This window comes from Entelurus aequoreus, linkage group LG27 (assembly GCF_033978785.1).
Source record: "Entelurus aequoreus isolate RoL-2023_Sb linkage group LG27, RoL_Eaeq_v1.1, whole genome shotgun sequence".
Taxonomy (NCBI): Eukaryota; Metazoa; Chordata; class Actinopteri; order Syngnathiformes; family Syngnathidae; genus Entelurus; species Entelurus aequoreus.
In genome coordinates this window covers 28,852,697-28,871,933 of record NC_084757.1, presented here as the reverse complement: position 1 = coordinate 28,871,933, position 19,237 = coordinate 28,852,697, and the positions used below count along the sequence as shown (strand labels likewise).

General features: G+C 40.5%; 1 protein-coding gene across 1 annotated transcript in view; it reads left to right on the top strand.

Moving 5' to 3' along the window:
• The window catches only part of LOC133644665 (voltage-dependent R-type calcium channel subunit alpha-1E-like), a 495,634-nt gene that overhangs the window by 175,305 nt on the left and 301,092 nt on the right, over positions 1-19,237 (top strand). The window contains exons 5-8 of the mRNA XM_062039342.1: positions 7,002-7,105; positions 7,175-7,333; positions 11,841-12,031; positions 12,315-12,418. Coding sequence (XP_061895326.1) covers positions 7,002-7,105; positions 7,175-7,333; positions 11,841-12,031; positions 12,315-12,418 — 558 coding nt within the window. The remainder of the gene's footprint in view (positions 1-7,001; positions 7,106-7,174; positions 7,334-11,840; positions 12,032-12,314; positions 12,419-19,237) is intronic.

The following is a 19,237-nucleotide window of genomic DNA, read 5'->3' as shown; positions in this document are numbered from 1 at the left end:
GCGGAGAGGAAACGCCCGTGGGCGTGGCCCGCGGTGCTTTCACTGGAGCGCACTGATGGATGAGCGCCGGTGGCAGGAGTCTGAGCCGTAACACTAATATTTGCAAAAAATAAAGTTTTCCAGTTCGAACATTAAGTATCTTGTCTTTGCAGTCTATTCAATTGAATATAAGTTGAAAAGGATTTGCAAATCATTGTATTCTGTTTTTATTTACGATTTACACTACGTGCCAACTTCACTGGTTTTGGGTTTTGTATTTTACTCTCGCCAGACACTTCTTAAACTAATGTGTAGTTATTACCATTCACACAAGTTTAGTAATTCCACCAGTGGTAAGTTATTAGTTAATTATATAAAGTACAAAAAGTCTGACTGGAATGTCACAAATTTGTCACAGTATATCTTTCCAAGGGACAATACTTTAGAGATGAAAGATGGATATACTTTAGAGAAGTGTTTCTTAACCATAGGGCCTCCTCGAGGGACGTCAAAAAAATATCTCTTTCTCATCTGTGGTTCGTATGTGTCATGATCTGTGGTCTAGATCATGTTTTGTTTAGTTATGTTCTGTTAGTTTTGGACTTCTTTAGTTCCCGTTTGGGCTTCCTTGTTTGTTTTGTCACCATGGCGACTCATTGTGTTCACCTGTCTCTGATTAGTGCTCGCCCGCTCACCTGCTTCCCGAGCACTAATCAGAGGCATTATTTAAGCTTGTCTTTGCTAGTCAGTCGGCCTGGCTTCATTGTTTGCATCACACCTATGGCACGTAAGTTTAGTTGATTCCATGTCCTAGTCCATACTAAGTTTTAGCTTCATGTATTTTAGGCCCACTTGCCTTTTTTGTTGTTTGCCTGCTTTTTGGTAGTTCGGTGATTTGTGTTCAAAAAATCGAATCCTACCTTTACGCCTTCGTCCGGAGCCGTCCTTTGCATCTTGGGAGAACAACCGCGCAGCAAGCTGCGACCCGATCGTGACAGAATGTCGCCAGCTGTAAAAAGTTTTCCTGCAAGAAATTTGGACGAGTTGGACGAGGGAGCGTGGGAAGTCCTGCGCACGATGGAGGCGGAAACGTTGCGCTATTCCTCCGCAGAGCACAGAGATTTGATGTGGGGGCCGGGAGGAGAGCTGGTGCAGATCTGCGCGTCGCCCCAGTCCCGGAAACGCCGCCAAGGACGAAGGTCGTCAAGGAAGGTTTCCGCGAGCAGACAGGACACGCCGCTCCTGCAGGCTCCTCCCCGTCCGGGCGGAAACAGGCTGCTGCCAGCCCCGCAGTCTCAGGATGACATCACAGAGCAGGATTTTTTTTTTCTCAACTCTCTTTTTTGTCAACCGCTCCCAACTAAAGACTCCATGTCAATAACTAAACATTATAAGGACATGTTTTTGAACATCGGGTCTAGTCTGTCACAGCCATCTGATTTTCATGCCCCGCCCACATCACAGGACTTTTCTTTTTTTCCTCCCACTCAATCCCAGGTATAAAAAAATGAAAGACATTTTGGACAATTCAAAGGGGAGGATTTTGCCCCCATCCGAACCTTCCTCCACCCACCCCTAAAGACGGTTCCAGACCGGGGGGAGCGCGTCTGGTATCCACTCCTTGGGGGGGGGGGCTAGGGCCGGGAACTGTTAGAATGGGGTGGGTCAGCTTCACCATGCCAAGCCACAGCCTCTAGCCCGGCCGCCACCACCAGTTTTTCGGCCTGCTAAGGCGCAACCTCCGGCCCGGCCGCCACCACCGGTCTTTCGGCCTGCCAAGCCGCAACCCCCAGCTAGGCCACCTCCACCTGCACCAAAGCTAGCGCCAAGTCTAAGGCTAGCACCAGTAGCAGCACCACGGCTAGCAGCTGTCGCGGCACCACGGCAATCAAATCCTACCTTTACGCATTCGTCCGGAGCCGTCATTTGAATCTTGGGAGAACAACCGCGCAGCAAGTTGCGACCCGATCGTGACAGTATGGGCCGTAGTAGTACTCAGTTGTGATGCACTTTTTCACCACCTGTGGCAGTAATGACAATATCAAACAAACATATTTATTATTAATTTAGTTAGAATGTATTTCTTTTAGCACTGCGTAATTGTATGTAGATGTATTTTTCATTCGTTTTTATGCGTCCCTTCTTTTGCAGTATTTTTGTTTAGTATTTATTTTTGTAATCAGTCTGACCTAAGCCTTGATAATAATCTTTGTAACTAACACATGGTTTCATATCATTTGACAAGGTTTATCCTGTTAAACTGTAAGCAGGTTAGATATAATTATTGAATATGATTAATATCAAGAGTAAGAATACCAATATTTAGGTGGGTCCTTCTGAAGTGAACAAGTTGGGCCCCGAGCTCAACAAGGATAAGAACTGCTTTAGAGTAGTCCGTATTTAGATTGTATATCGGTATTGATTTAACATCAACTAAAATGACTCAACACACAGCTATGATTGTCTAAATAGCAGGCGGCGCAAGTGAGTGCTGATATAATTGTGTCTTGGCAACATTCAAGCATGGTGCTGGTAGCGTCATGGTATGTGGCTGCACCAGTGCTGCCGACACTGCGGAGCTGCAGTTCATTAAGAGAAACAAGAATTCCAACATGCAATGTGACATTCTGAATAAAGTCATAATCCCCTCCCTTTGGAAAGTGGACCAAAGGGCAGTTTACCCAACACTCTAATAATGTCATGATCTAAGAATATCTGATTAAGGGTTACCCCAAGATGCAAAGACGGTGGCAGCAAATGAGACTTGGGGGCCTTATTTACAGATAATGTCAAGCGAAAAAATTCAAAACTCAAAGTACAGAATAACTTTTGCGGCAAACCCATATCCATTTTTTAGCTATTGGATGACTTTAGAGGCTGATTTAGAGCATACATCAGCTAGCATTTGTTTCATATGGTGTACATTTTTTATTTTTTTATTTTTTTTTTCCTGTCCAGCTTCTCAGGCAAATCATATATGGTGTACATTTTTTTTTTTTTTGTCCTGTCCAGCTTCTCAGGCAAGTCATATAGTTATATGGTGTACATTTTTTCATATAGGAGATACATTATATTGATAAACAGCCGAAAAATATATTTTATAATATGTTTGCACCCAGCATTTTCAAGCATATTCATGGCTAAATGAACAAGGCATATCAATACTACAGATTATTGGGCACTAGAGGTGAACAAACCAATCAGAGCGCGCTGTTCAGTATTGTTGCCACTGATTGGCTAAGCCTCAGGAAGCCAAACTATAATGGGTTAAAAGAGTGTAAAGGTGATTAAACGGCGTTATGTCATGTCGAGAGGGCTCTCATAATATTGAAAACATTTTTCAGAAGGTAATAAACAGATTGTTATGCTCTAATTATGAAAACATGAGTTTTATGACTAATTATTACTTTTTCGCAAAAATTCGTTTTTTGCGGTCATGTCCAAATCCAATTACCTGTGATATACAAGGAACGACTTTGTCTCCTATATGAAAATCCTAATGCAACACTGCATTTTCTTGCTTCTGTATTATTCCAGCACTTAATCACGCATCACATTTAAAGCCACTAATAGCTGGGGGCATTATTGATGCGGTGAAGAATCCCAAACACTTCCTTCATGCGATGGAATCAAAGTGTGAGTCTCCTAGAGCCAGGGATGGGCAAACTACTTGGAAAATGTAGTAAGCTAAGCTACAAGTTACTCTCGATTAAATGTAGCCAAGCTACAGGGAAAGCTATCCCCGGAGAATTGTAGCAAGCTACACTACAAGCTACACGGCAAAAGTAGCTTGCTACATCAAAGCTACATTTAGCGGAATTTATATCTATGGGCCCACATGTATAATATCAATGTTAGTGTAACTGAAATTGTACAAATGGACCCAATAAGGGTCCGTTACTATTACCTATCTTTCATTTAGCTGGATACACCCTACAACTACCTGTAAGGGTGCCCACATCCCACTGTCTGTATTTATTTAGTTTGCCTTTTCTTTGGCTCACCCCTATAATTGTATTCATTTTCTTTACCTACAGTAAAAAAAACAGTATCTACCTATATCTTGACAAAATAAAAACAATGACAAGCGATAGAAAATGGATGGATGGATGGACTTGTGTGTAGTTTGGGAACAGTTGGTAATAGAGTAAAACTTTTCATGAACTCAACTCACCTTAATGTGTGTTCCTAAATTTGTGTTGGGCGTCTTAGATGAAGAGAGCAGTTTTGTTTTTGGTTTACAAAGTAAACGACTACAAACTTAAGGTTTTGAGCAGTGTTTTGTCTAAACGCATACATTTGTCTAAATTTGGCCAATTGTGGGTTTCCTTGACGTCTTCTGCATCACAAAAGGAAAAATCTAACCTGGAGAGAATTCCTTTGCCATTTTCTAGTATATATATATTTTTTTATCGTCAGCTTGAAGCGTCCCTCTGTCTCGGACTCCCTCGTCGTCATGTGACATGAGTGCGTGGCTGTTATGATTTTGCTTACTAGTTTCAATGACCCGCCTTATCTTGTCTCAGTTTGGCCAGTCCGTAATGTTTTGCCCTAACCTTTGTCAATTGTGACTCATGCGAACACCAACCAACCATAATGGATTTTCTCCATATGTGTGGTTGTTCTCATTCATCCAGGTCATTGTATTTTTGACATAATTTTTGGGGCCGGGATTCTCAGTCTATTTTCTCTTTTCATAGCTTGTAGATTTGAAGCAAGCTACCTCGCTACATGGGTCGAAAAGTAGCTAAGCTACAGAAAAAGCTACTCGTTAAAAAAGTAGGTAAGCTACTGGACAATGTGGTTAAGTTACAAAGTTTAGCTACTTGTTACTGCCCAACACTGCGTAGAGCACATCTTCAGCGTGCCTAAAAGGAGATTCAGTTGCCATGGTCCCACTGGATGAACGCTTTAGCACATGTCCCAGATTATAGTTGTGTGCCGCATGTTCCACAATACAGAAAAACGTGAGTTGGAACATGGTGCCATGGATGAGCAGTAAATGACTCTATGTGTTATGTACGTGAGGGTTGGAAGGAGACGACACCACGAAGAGCTTAAGGTTACCAGGTTTATTGTTACCCTTTTGATGATTGTGTGGGATGTGTATGCTACGCTAAGTGTTGGATGCAGGATTAAGTGTAGAATTAACCATGTAAATTATTCAAGAGGATGTTGTACATGATGGATGAAAAACTTCGTCTGACCAAGAGGAGAGGCACAAGGGAGATCCGGGGACAGGCAGGTGGTCGAGGGCAGGCGGCAAGCAACAATGTCCAAGTCCAAACGAGTGATCGAGGATTTAGGGAGGCAGTCCAATTTCCAGGTGGAGGTCGAGGTACAGCGCTCGAGCACACAGAACAAGGTGGGCACTGCAAGGAGAACAGGGGACATCAGTCAACAAGGCAAAAAGGGACAAAAGACGAAAGACAGGCGAGGACAACGAGAGGGAAGCCAGAGACGTAATGCTTACTACAAGAGTTAACGGCGTTCCGGCGTAGGTTCCAAGGAGTGACTGGTCTTTATGCTGTCCTCCTGATTGCTGCCAGGTGCGTTGATTGATGAAAGCCGGCAGCTGCGGCGAAGTGTGGGTGTGAAGCGAAGTGTTGGATCTTGCAATGGGAGGGTTGTGGGTTCGAGACTGAGCTGTGACACTATGGTAGTAAATGCAAAAACCTCATTTGAATTGGAAGGTCTCCACCACTTTTGCACTTTTTAACAATTGTTCGCACAGGGCTTGACCTACTAAAGGTTGGAATGTACTAAAACGAAAAAAAACTTGACATCACACGGAAAGCTGATTAAAGCAAAGGCTTGTGTTTCTTGAAATAGGCAAAATCAGAAGTGTATATAATCCATTTAGCGTGTCTGTGTTTATGAACTGTATACCTGGGTTGCATCACATCCGTTTTTCTTATATGCAGAATATATGATGATTATTAGATTACCTACAATATTATGAGGAGGAGATGCAAATATAATCATTTAGCGTTCGCAATGTGATTCATCAAGACTCAAACTGTTCTGTGCCTGCTGTTTTGTGTCTATATTTAGAACATTTGAAATGTGCAATTTGGCACAGATACGCCAAAGTGGCTTTGAGAAAGACAATGTGTGTGTGTGTGTGTGTGTGTGTGTGTGTGTGTGTGTGTGTGTGTGTGTGTGTGTGTGTGTGTGTGTGTGTGTGTGTGTGTGTGTGTGTGTGTTCTTGTATTTCTACCCTTCTTGAGACATCAACAAGGAAAATTGCCTTCCATATGAGGACCGGTGGACAAGTTAGGACCGAAATCATGGTCCCATTACGGAAAACCATTGCATCGAATAGAGAACGAAATCTATCAAAATTAGGGTGGTACCAAAAAGGAGGGATTTTTCAAATTGACTGTGTCGGTTGTAAAAGTGCTCCCCCTCTGGTCAACATATGAAATAACAAGTGTGTGTACAAATTTGAAGCGCTCCTCCTCTGGCCAACATATGTAATAACAAGTGTGTGTAAGAAATCAAAATGCGCCCCCTTTGGCCAAAACGTATAAAACAAAATTTAGAAATATGTATAAACAGACATACTGTAATAACTTGAAGTAAATAATGAAGATTAAAAACCAATTCCAAAAAAAACAACAACTAAAATCGTACCTTTTTTATATTTGCATGGTATGTATATATTATTAATGTTGTAAATACTAATCTTTATATATCTAGAAAGGCTAGTCTTAAAGAGGTAGGCATTTTTCAGAAGTCTCAAAAAGGTAACAAATACAAGAATGTCTGTTTGTGAAAGTGTGTGTGTGTGTGTGTGTGTGTGTGTGTGTGTGTGTGTGTGTGTGTGTGTGTGTGTGTGTGTGTGTGTGTGTGTGTGTGTGTGTGTGTGTGTGCGTGTGTTTGTGCGTGTGTGTTTGTGCGTGTTTGATTGTGCGCTGCTTTTCACACCGCCCGCCAAGCATAAATCACGGCATCCAGTACACATGCTCGTACATGTGTTCTTGTTTGCACATTTATCTCTTTGTATGCATATTGTTTAGGATTCTGGCTGCAGCGGGCGCTCATATGAACATCTCAGTGGATCTGAGGACTTTGAGAGCAGTGCGAGTGCTGAGACCACTCAAACTGGTCTCAGGCATCCCCAGTGAGTATCAAGCAGCGTCCCCTGCCCCTCTCTTATGGGTTACTGACTGTGTTTGTGATCTTCTTTTAGGTCTCCAGATAGTCCTGAAGTCTATCATGAAGGCCATGGTTCCACTGCTCCAGATTGGCCTACTTCTCTTTTTTGCAATTCTCATGTTTGCCATCATCGGCTTGGAGTTTTACAGCGGCAAACTGCACCATACCTGCACGCCCCACCCTGGAATACTCGGTATATTTTACAGCATGTGCACACTGTCACAGACAAGCTTACTGTATATATGAATGCCTATCACTCGAATGTTGTGCAGGTGTACCTAATGATTGTCTAGGGAAAACTGCATAACCATATGGTCTTCTCTCATGTATCATCTTTATGTTAGTGCAGGGGTCTGCAACCCAAAATGTTGAAAGAGCCATATTGGACCAAAAATACCAAAAACAAATCTGTCTGGAGCCGCAAAAAGTGAAAAGCCGTGCATAAGTCTTATAATGAAGGCAAAACATGACATAAGGGTCTATATTAGCTATAATAGCCTACTATCAAAATGACTATATGTCGCAGGCTGAAGCAGATGTTCGTTGACAGAAATGTTGAAATGTAATATTTATTCTACATATTTTTACAACATTAGAAACCATTAGTAAATCAGAGGCTACTTAGAAGGTGAGATAACTCCTGGGAATTACTGGCTTTTAATGGCCAAAGGTATAGATGTGTGTTAGAGATGCGCGGATAGGCAATTATTTCATCCGCAACCGCATCACAAAAGTCGTCATCCACCCGAACTAACATTTTATCAAAACCACAACCGCCCGCCACCCACCCGTTGTTATATATCTAATATACACGATGCAAGGCATTCCTGTTAAAGAAAGGAGACTGATCCAATGCAGCAGAGATATTCAATGCGTGCCACGCATTAATATCTCTTGGCCACCCATTAGAGGCTAAGAGATATTAATGCGTGATAATATTATTTATCATTATTATAATATTATTGTCATTTCCATTAAGAAAGTGTTGACTATTATTATTTTTTTCCCCTGGTCTTTAGTATTCCCTTGTTTAGTTTGTCGCGTACCACGTTTGCAGCCGGCGTTGCCATCTTTTTATTTTTTTCTTCTTCTTCTGTTGTGTTGTGGTGTGCTGTGTCACGGCAAATTTCTTCCCCCTACAAAAACCTTCCCCCCCCCCCCATTTACTTCCGTGGTCATGTTTCCTCTTACGTCATTGACAGCGATCGATAGCACTTCGGCTTTGACTGCCCGTCGCTGGAAGGATACTTTGTCTTTGACAGCTGCTGGAATCTGAAGAAATCGATTATTGTTTTTTTTTGTACAGGTGCGAAACAGGACAGTCGCGTGCGGGTTAAGGACCCCCGGCAACTTTGTGACTTTATTGGACGCAGCCCCGGAAGTAAATGGGGGAGGGGGGGGAGGCTTTTGTAGGGGGGAAGAAATTTGGCGTGACAGCTGCAGCAGTGCCTGATGAATAATTGCCTGTTTCAAAGAGTGCTGCTCGTTTTTCGTATGTGGGTAACATTTAACGATGTATTTTTTTTTTCTGAATTGGTTCAACCGCCACCTGCCCGAATGTATTTAAAATCTATTTTTTTCGTCATGCATCCGCCCGACCCGAGGATTATCCGCGGACTCCGCGGTTGTGTCCGCAAACCGCGCATCTCTAATGCGTGTGTCCAAGTTAGTCTTCTTTTAATAGATTTATTACAATCTTTGGCAAGCTATGTAACGTTTGCTGTGGTCTGGAACAACATGGAACAAACAACTATCTGAAATGTGTCATGAGACATGCAAAACTAAATTATATCCAAAGAGGATACAAGTAAAGGAAATTAAATGAGCTGAAATATACCTACTAATGAGGCATGATGATGCAATATGTTCATACAGCTAGCCTAAATAGCCTGATTAGCACTCCACACAAGTCAATAATATCAACAAAGCGCACCTGTGTGAATTCGCGCACAGCATAAAACGTTCCGTGGACAAAATGAGACAAAGAAGGAGTGGAAGATTTTACATGTAAACAATCTGTTGCATCACAGTCCACACTATGGTGAGTTCAAGAACTGCCGAAATTAGTAGGACAAAACGATGTTCACCAAGTACTCTCATCAGTGAAGCATACACACAAACATATTAAGCAGTGGGCTTTCTAACATTTGGGAAAGTTTGTGTCATGTTTGTCCTCAAACAAAAACCATACTAAAAAATCAAAAAAATAAAAATGTCCCCCCCATCTTTTTCCATTTTCAATCCTTTAAAAAAAAATGCTCCAGGGAGCCACTAGGGCGTCGCTAGAGAGCCGCGGGTTGCTGAACCCCATGTTAGTCAATAGCCAAAAGGCATTTCCTAATGAATTCAATTTTTTTTTTAAATATATACAGTATATATATAATTATCCCCAGGCACCAGCAAATAGACTGTGTAAACACTGTTACAAATCAGTCAGTAATTGCACATAAAAGTAAAGCTAATGTTGAAAGTTAAACGGTAACAAAGCATACTTGAGTCATAATGTCACCCGTTTTAGATAATTATGTAATGAATCATGCTGCATACATTTGAAAGGGAACATTGCAGTTGCATGTGGATATTACTGACATATAAAACTCCTTCTCTGCCAAGCACTATATTACACTACAGTGAAAAAGGAAAGGAATTGACTAATCTCGATCCTCACCCTGATGAAATGAATGAAACAAAGAAGTGCAATTTGGAGAAGCCATGAATATTGCATAAGTATAAACAGATGAAAAAGTCATTTTAGAATTTCTAGCAGTAAACAGCACAGGCAAGGAGACACGACTGATCTCTTTCTTGATGGCGTACTTGTGTGCGTCATGCGCGTGTGACCTTCCCATTCCATTATTTGCACAGGCATTTAAGATGTAGCTTCATTGTCATGCATGCACACACTCGAGATTGGTTCAAACCAGACCAGCCGAGATGGCCTTTGTACAAAACCCAAAACCAGTGAAGTTGGCACGTTGTTGTAATTCGTAAATAAAAACAGAATACAATGATTTGCAAATCCTTTTCAACTTATATTCAATTGCGTGGACTGCAAAGACAAGATATTTAATGTTCAAACTGAGAAACTTATTTTTTTTTGCAAATACTCATTAACATAGAATTTAATGGCAGCAACACATTGCAAAAACGTTGGCACAGGGGCATTTTTACCACTGTGTTACATGGCCTTTCCTTTTAACAACACTCAGTAAACGTTCGGGAACTGAGGAGACCAATTTTTGAAGCTTTTCAGGTGGAATTCTTTCCCATTCTTGCTTGATGTACAGCTTAAGTTGTTCAACAGTCCGGGGTCTCCGTTGTGGTATTTTAGGCTTCATAATGCGGCACACATTTTCAATGGGAGACAGGTCTGGACTATAAGCAGGCCAGTCTAGTACCTGCACTCTTTTATTATGAAGCCACGCTGTTGTAACACGTGCAGAATGTGGCTTGGCATTGTCTTGCTGAAATAAGCAGGGGCGTCCAAAAAAAAGACCTTGCTTGGATGGCAACATATGTTGCTCTAAAACCTGTATGTAACTTTCAGCATTAATGGTGCCTTCACAGATGTGTAAGTTACCCATGCCTTGGGCACTAATACACCCCCATACCATCACAGATGCTGGCTTTTCAACTTTGGTCCTCTTTTCAAAAACAATTTGGAATGTGCACTCGTCAGACTACAGAACACTTTTCCACTTTGCATCAGTCCATCTTAGATGAGCTCAGGCCCACTAAGCCGGCGGCGTTTCTGGGTGTTGTTGATCAATGGCTTTGCCTTTGCATAGTAGAATTTTAACTTGCACTTAGAGATGTAGCGACCGTTTCTAGTTACTAACTGTGGTTTTCTGAAGTGTTCCTGAGCCCATGTGGTGATATCCTTTACACACTGATGTCGCTTTTTGATGCAGTACCACCTGAGGGTTTTCGGTCTTGCCGGGATTTCTCCAGATTCTCTGAACCGTTTGATATTACGGACCGTAGATGATGAAATCCCTAAATTCCTTGCAATAGCTCGTTGAGAAATATTGTTCTTAAACAAGTAGCTCAAGCATTTGTTCACAGAGTGAACTCGCCCCATCCTTGTTTGTGAATGACTGACCATTTCATGGAAGCTGCTTTTATACCCAATCATGGCACCCACCTGTTCCCAATTAGCCTGTTCACCTTTGGAATGTTCCAAATAAGTGTTTGATGAGCATTCCTCAACTTTCTCCGTCTTTTTTGCCACTTGTGCCAGCTTTTTGTAAACATGTTGCAGGCATCAAATTCCAAATTAGCCAATATTTGCAAAAATAAAGTTTTCCAGTTCGAACAATAAATATCTTGTATTTGCAGTCCATTCAATTGAATATAAGTTGAAAAGGATGTGCAAATCATTGTATTCTGTTTTTATTTACGATTTACACATCATGCCAACTTCACTGGTTTTGGGTTTTGTACATTAATGGTTGTGAAAATCTAACGTTTCCATATCAATTTCGTTACCAGCAGTTTAGGTTTTAGATTTACATTTATTCACAATTTGTAGTGTTTCCTCTTTTGTCAAATTAGTAAAGATCATTGAGTTAGCATTCATATCTATGGTATCATTCAAATCCTTAATTGACACAACATCTAGAATCTATTTCATCCAGATTTGGTCCGATACTTACAAAGTAGTTATTAAAGCTTCCATTCCATTCCATTCATCTTTTCAGGAAACGAGACCGTGGACCCTTCTGAGTTGGAGTTCCCATGTGGCATGCGTCAGTGTCCATCTAAATACACCTGCAGCAACACATGGATCGGCCCGAATGATGGCATCACTCAGTTTGACAACATCCTGTTTGCTGTTCTCACTGTCTTCCAGTGCATCACCATGGAGGGATGGACCACAGTGCTCTATAATGTGAGGCTCATTATGCAGTACATTTTACTGGTGTGCATCCTAAGTCAGAGTCCTCTTTGGAGCTATAAGGGATTTTGGTGTGGGTGTGTGCAAGCCCTGCAACCTTGTCCGTCAGTTTGTCTTAGTTGTAGATGGAGCTGGAAATGCATATCATTGTGTCACCTCAGCTTAACATTTTTATACATTCCTGGACTGAAGAAACCCTTTGCAAAATTATTTGTAATTCTTTGTAAATTCAAACATTTCTATTATCCCAGTGACTTGATTTGTGTTTTTACCTTAGACCGACGATGCCTTGGGCCCCAGTTGGAACTGGCTTTATTTCATCCCACTCATCATCATTGGCTCCTTCTTTGTCCTGAACCTGGTGCTAGGAGTCCTCTCTGGGTAAACCCACTTTTGAAGTCCTTGTCCCAATGTGTCCCATTAAACGCTTATTGTTTAACATGGACAGAAGCAGAGCCATTGGTCTACGCACATCCAAACGCGTCTACAGATATCTATGGACGTCTATGCACGTCTACACACATCTACGCACGTCTACACACATCCAAACATTTCTACAGATATCTATGGAGGTCTACACAAATCTACACACATCTCTGCACGTCTACGCACATCCAAACGTTTCTACAGATATCTATGGACGTCTACACACTTCTACACACGTCTACGCACATCCAAACGTGTCTACAGATATCTATGGATGTCTACACATATCTGCACACGTCTATGCACATCCAAACACATCCACAGATATCTCTGGACGTCAACGCACACCTACACACATCTACGTATGTCTACGCACATCCAAACGTTTCTACAGATATCTATGGAGGTCTACACACGTCTATGCACATCCAAACACATCCACATACACTACCGTTCAAAAGTTTGGGGTCACCCAAACAATTTTGTGGAATAGCCTTCATTTCTAAGAACAAGAATAGACTGTCGCGTTTCAGATGAAAGTTATCTTTTTCTGGCCATTTTAAGCGTTTAATTGAGCCCACAAATGTGATGCTCCAGAAACTCAATCTGCTCAAAGGAAGGTCAGTTTTGTAGCTTCTGTAACGAGCTAAACTGTTTTCAGATGTGTGAACATGATTGCACAAGGGTTTTCTAATCATCAATTAGCCTTCTGAGCCAGAGAGCAAACACATTGTACCATTAGAACACTGGAGTGATAGTTGCTGGAAATGGGCCTCTATACACCTATGTAGATATTGCACCAAAAACCAGACATTTGCAGCTAGAATGGTCATTTACCACATTAGCAATGTATAGAGTCTATTTCTTTAAAGTTAAGACTAGTTTAAAATGATCTTCATTGAAAAATAAGGACATTTCAATGTAACCCCAAACTTTTGAACGCTAGTGTATATCTATGGACGTCTACACACATCTACGCACATCCAAATGTTTCTACAGATATCTATGGAGGTCTACATATATCTACCGTATTTTTCGGAGTATAAGTCGCTCTGGAGTATAAGTCGCACCGGCCGAAAATGCATAATAAAGAAGAAAAAAAACATATATAAGTCGCATTTTTGGGGGAAATTTAATTGATAAAACCCAACACCAAGAATAGACATTTGAAAGGCAATTTAAAATAAATAAAGAATAGTGAACAACAGGCTGAATAAGTGTACGTTATATGACGCATAAATAACCAACTGAGAACGTGCCTGGTATGTTAACGTAACATATTATGGTAAGAGTCATTCAAATAACTATAACATATAGAACATGCTATACGTTTACCAAACAATCTGTCACTCCTAATAGATAAATCCGATGAAATCTTATACGTCTAGTCTCTTACGTGAATGAGCAAAATAATATCATTTGATATTTTACGGTAATGTGTTAATAATTTCACACATAAGTCGCTCCTGAGTATAAGTCGCACCCCCAAACTATGAAAAAAACTGCGACTTATAGTCCGAAAAATACGGTACACCCGTCTACACACATCCAAACAGGTCTACAGATATCTATGGAGGTCTACACATGTCTACACACGTCTACGCACATCCAAACACGTCTACAGATATTTATGGACGTCTATGCACGTCTACACACATCTATGCACGTCTATGCACATCCAAACGCATCCAAAGATATCTATGGACATCTACGGACGTCTACACTTGTCTACGCACATCCAAACGCGTCTACAGATATATATGGACGTCTACGCACGTCTACACACATCTACGCACATCCAAACATTTCTACAGATATCTATGAAGGTCTACACACGTCTACACACATCTATGCACATCCAAACAGGTCTACAGATATCTATGGAGGTCTACACACGTCTACACACATCTATGCACATCCAAACACGTCTACAGATATCTATGGAGGTCTACACATATCTAAACACATCTACGCACATCCAAACATTTCTACAGATATCTATGGAGGTCTACACATTTCTACACACATCTACACACGTCTGCGCACATCCAAACGCATTCACAGATATCTATGGATGTCTACGCACGTCTACACACGTCTACGCACATCTACACACATCTACGCACATCCAAACATTTCTACAGATATCTATGGAGGTCTACACATATCTACACACGTCTACACACATCTATGCACATCCAAACACGTCTACAGATATCTATGCACGTTTGCACACATCTACACACGTCTACGCACATCTAAACACGTCTACAGAGATCAATGGACGTCTACACACGTCTACACACATCTACACATGTCTACGCACATCCAAACACGTCTACAGATATATATAGACGTATACGCACATCTACACACGTCTGCGCACATCCAAACGCATTCACAGATATCTATGGTTGTCCATGCACGTCTACACACATCTACACATGTCTACGCACATCTACGCACATCCAAACATTTCTACAGATATCTATGGAGGTCTACACATGTCTACACATATCTATGCACATCCAAACACGTCTACAGATATCTATGGACATCTACACACGTCTACGCACATCTAAACACGTCTACAGAGATCTATGGACGTCTACACACATCTACACATGTCTATGCAAATCCAAACGCGTCAACAGATATCTATGGACGTCTACGCACATCTACACAGATCTAAAAACGTCTGCGCACATTCAAACGCATTCGCAGATATCTATGGATGTCTACACACGTCTACACACATCTACGCACTATGCACATCCAAACTCGTCAACAGGTATATATGGACATCTACACACGTCCACACACATCTACGCACATCCAAACACGTCTACAGATATCTATGGACGTCTACACACGTCTACGCACATTCAAACACGTCTACAGATATCTATGGACATTTACACACGTCCAAACACTTATTTTGTGGTTTACATAACTGACATTGGTGCTCCATAGTTACAGTTGCACTGTTGACCATTTCACAGTATAGTCACCTTTTCACCCTGCAGTAAGTAATCTGGGATAGGCTCTAGTTTTGCTGCCATGGTTCAATAATCGTAGTGATAAACAGACTGTATTTTTGAATACACATTATACATACATATAAGCCAAGATGGTAACAAAACAAATATGTGTGTATTTTGTTAGACCCCAAAGCAAAATTCAGTACACATTTTTTCTGTCGCTTTGAAAAAATTGAAAAATTATTGGTTAAAAAACACACTTTATGTCACATAGGCTCTCACTTTGTACGCACGCTGACTCGTTTAACGCTTAAGCGGACACTGTTTATGCGTCTTTTTGCAACACCCCTCCTTCTGATTGGTTACTTTAAAACACCTTCTTCAGAAGGGACAAGGTGTTCCCTCAGATGGGCTCTGACCAGGAGACAGTAGACCAGGCCTGGGCAGTTATTTTAACTCGGGGGGGCCAAAATTAGAGAAAAAAATGTGTCTGGGGGCTATAGAAGCATATATAGAAGCTGTGAAAATCTGCTGTACAGTATGTGTGCTTGGGTCCTATTTTTAGGAACACTAATACAAAAACGCACAATGTCTGATTGAATGCTTAAAAACGTTATGACAGATAGAATGGAATTCTAAATTTTTTTACTGAATGAGACACCCAGAATGTACATGAAAATAAAGAATGCGGGATTTACAATGTGAACTATGAACAATAAAACACTGAATATTGACAACATATGAACGTAACACCCCCTCTCGATCGACACATTTTACAATCAAGCGTAACGCAACAAAAATGCAACAAACACAGTGAAATATGAACGTGAAGGGTAAAAAAATAAACCCCACCTACAATCTGATACATCTTATATATCACTAAGCTTTAGAACTTTGTTGCTCTGCAAACACTCTGTGGAAACGCTCCCCACCCACACTGCTTGGTGCCTCGTCTGAGCTGCTGTGACTTAGATTACCATAGTAACTCATTAGATTACCATAGTAACTAATTAGATTATCATAGTAACAAGTATATCATGCAAAAGCGCAGATTCCTACCATTGAAATACTGTGTATAGTTCAAGACTTCGCTAATTTGAAAACGTCACTGCACATCAGTTACAGTTCGATCTTAAAGATAAAAAAAAAATATTCGGGAATGTCCGGCAGGCCAGATTGAAAAGCTTAACAGGCCGCATGCGGCACCCGGGCCTTAATTTGCCCAGGTCTGTTCTAGATGTTGTGTCAATTAAGGACTTGAATGATACCATAGACAGAAATCCTAACTCAATGATCTTTACTGATGTGACAAAAGAGGAAACAATACAAACAGTGAATAAATGTAAATCTCAAACCTAAACCGCTTGTAACGGAATTGATATGGAAACAATAGAAAAGGTTATTAAATTTTCACAACCATTAATGTACATCACCAACACATCTTTTCAAACATAAAAAAAAAAGTTGCACCAATTTATAAGACTGGAGACAAACACCAATTTACAAACAAAAGACAGGTTTCTTTATGTAGAGGTTTCCCTCTTGTGGTGCGTTCTTCTGATGCCGACAGATCTTCTTGACCCTGTTAGACAGTTTGAATCATGTCTTTTACTGCCACACACAAGTCTCGGTTGCTTTTCAGCAATATATATTTTAGGACTTTTCAGTCCGGCGTGTCCCTGCTTTCTGGCTCTGTGCGTGTGTCTCGCTCCGCTCTCCTGCATGTGTCTCGCTCTGCTCCAACTCCCAACAACGTGTCTCTATCCGGCTGCTGCTAATAAAGGCGACAGGTGATTAGATAACAAGCCCCAGCTGGGTAATCTACTCACCTGCCGCTGGCCCGCAGGCCACGCCCCCCTCCACACTTTACTTCCACAATTTTCTAAAATCATTGAAAAATTGTTTAACAACAGATTAGACAAATTCATGAATAAAAGTGGCATGCTTCACAGGATAACCAACATGTACAGTACAGGCCAAAAGTTTGGACACACCTTCTCATTCACAACACAACTGATGGTCCCAACCCCATTGATAAAGCAAGAAATTCCACTAATCTACCCTGATAAGGCACACCTGTGAAGTGAAAACCATTTGAGGTGACTACCTCTTAAAGCTCGTCGAGAGAATGCCAAAAATGTGCAAAGCAGTAATCGGAGCAAAGGGTGGATATTTTGAAGACAATAGAATATAAAACATGTTTTCAGTTATTTCACCTTTTCTTGTTAAGTACATAATTCCACATGTGTTCATTTGTAGTTTTTATACCTTCAGTGACAATCTACAATGTAAATAGTCATGAAAATAAAGAAAACACATTGAATGAGAACAGGCATGTGATTTTTCCGTCTAAAGTCGGAATTCCGTCTTTTTTAATCTCGGGAAAAGAAAAAAAAAATTCCGTTTTTTTTCCCGACCCTAAATCAAGATTCGAGACGTAGTTTATATTACGCCGTAGTTGATTGGTCGATATGTTCCTTGTGACCAATCAGGACATCTGTTATGAATGATGACGTTAATAACGTCATCATTCATAATGGTTATTACCGCCATTTTCCATATGTAAACGATGTCGGTTCTCGAGAGAAAGGACGCTTTACGAGTAAAAGAAATTGATAAACATGTCAAAAATAAGTTCCGATGGGACTGGATGGAAAGGGAAATCACTGATACTGTTGGGAAGAAGGAAGTTACGACTTTGTTCTGTGATTTTATTCGGAAAATCGATCGTACCGGAAAGGTTTTGTGCATAATATTGACTATGGATCACGAGGTTTCAAGGCTTTGGAAGCACATGCGAAACGCCAAAAACATATGAAACAACTTGAAGCAAGGAAAACTAACTTTTCACTAGCTGGTACTTTTGGATGTCAACCGAAAGTGAGCAAACCTTACGAACTTCATCCTTTGTTTACATCGACAACTGCCGTAGACATCGAGAGGAAAGATCCACCCACAACCCACTTCAGTTGCAGACAGGGTTGTTAATAATGAGGTAAGGTAAAAAATATTTGCCTGCGAAATACGCATGTTTGTTTTAAATATTAAACAATTATTGCTTTGCGAAATATAAATGTGTTTTTCTAAAAATAAAAAGCCACGAGAAATTATATTATGAAATTACAGAAATTCAAAGAGTCGCATTATTGATTCCAGTTAACAATTTATTGAAAATAAATTTGCATATAATACTATTTTGTAATATTAAGTTCTTATGTAGTCTCTTGAAACTATTGTCAGTGTTGTAACAATCTTGAAGGTAAATATTTTCACACTTGTTTCATGCAATATGTCAGTGTCCTCACATTATTATTTTTTCCTATTTTCAAATATGAGTAAACAATACTAAACATGTTTAATTATTTTCATAAAATTATATCCTATTTTGGCGAAAAGAATGAAATGTTTACATTTGGTATTTTCTTAAATAAATTTGCAAGTAAAGCTCATGTTAGGGCTCTCAGAGAAAGCTAATGTTTGAATTGAACTGAGGTAATGTGGTAATACTGTAAATAAACTGTGGATAATAACACTGATCAATGTGACACCTGTGGATGTGAAATGAACACAAGATGTAAATATTAGTGACTAAATACTGTTGGGACTGAACCATATACAGTGATTCATTAGGATAATTGGGTTATGTATGTTCTATTAATGATGTTTTCATGTCTTTAAACACTAAAATATTTTTTTCAAATGGTGCTGTATTTGTTAATTTTAGCATGTTAAATTGGTGAAAAACCAGGAGCTTCGGGGGCCATTGCCCCCCTTGTCCCCCCACCAGGGTCCC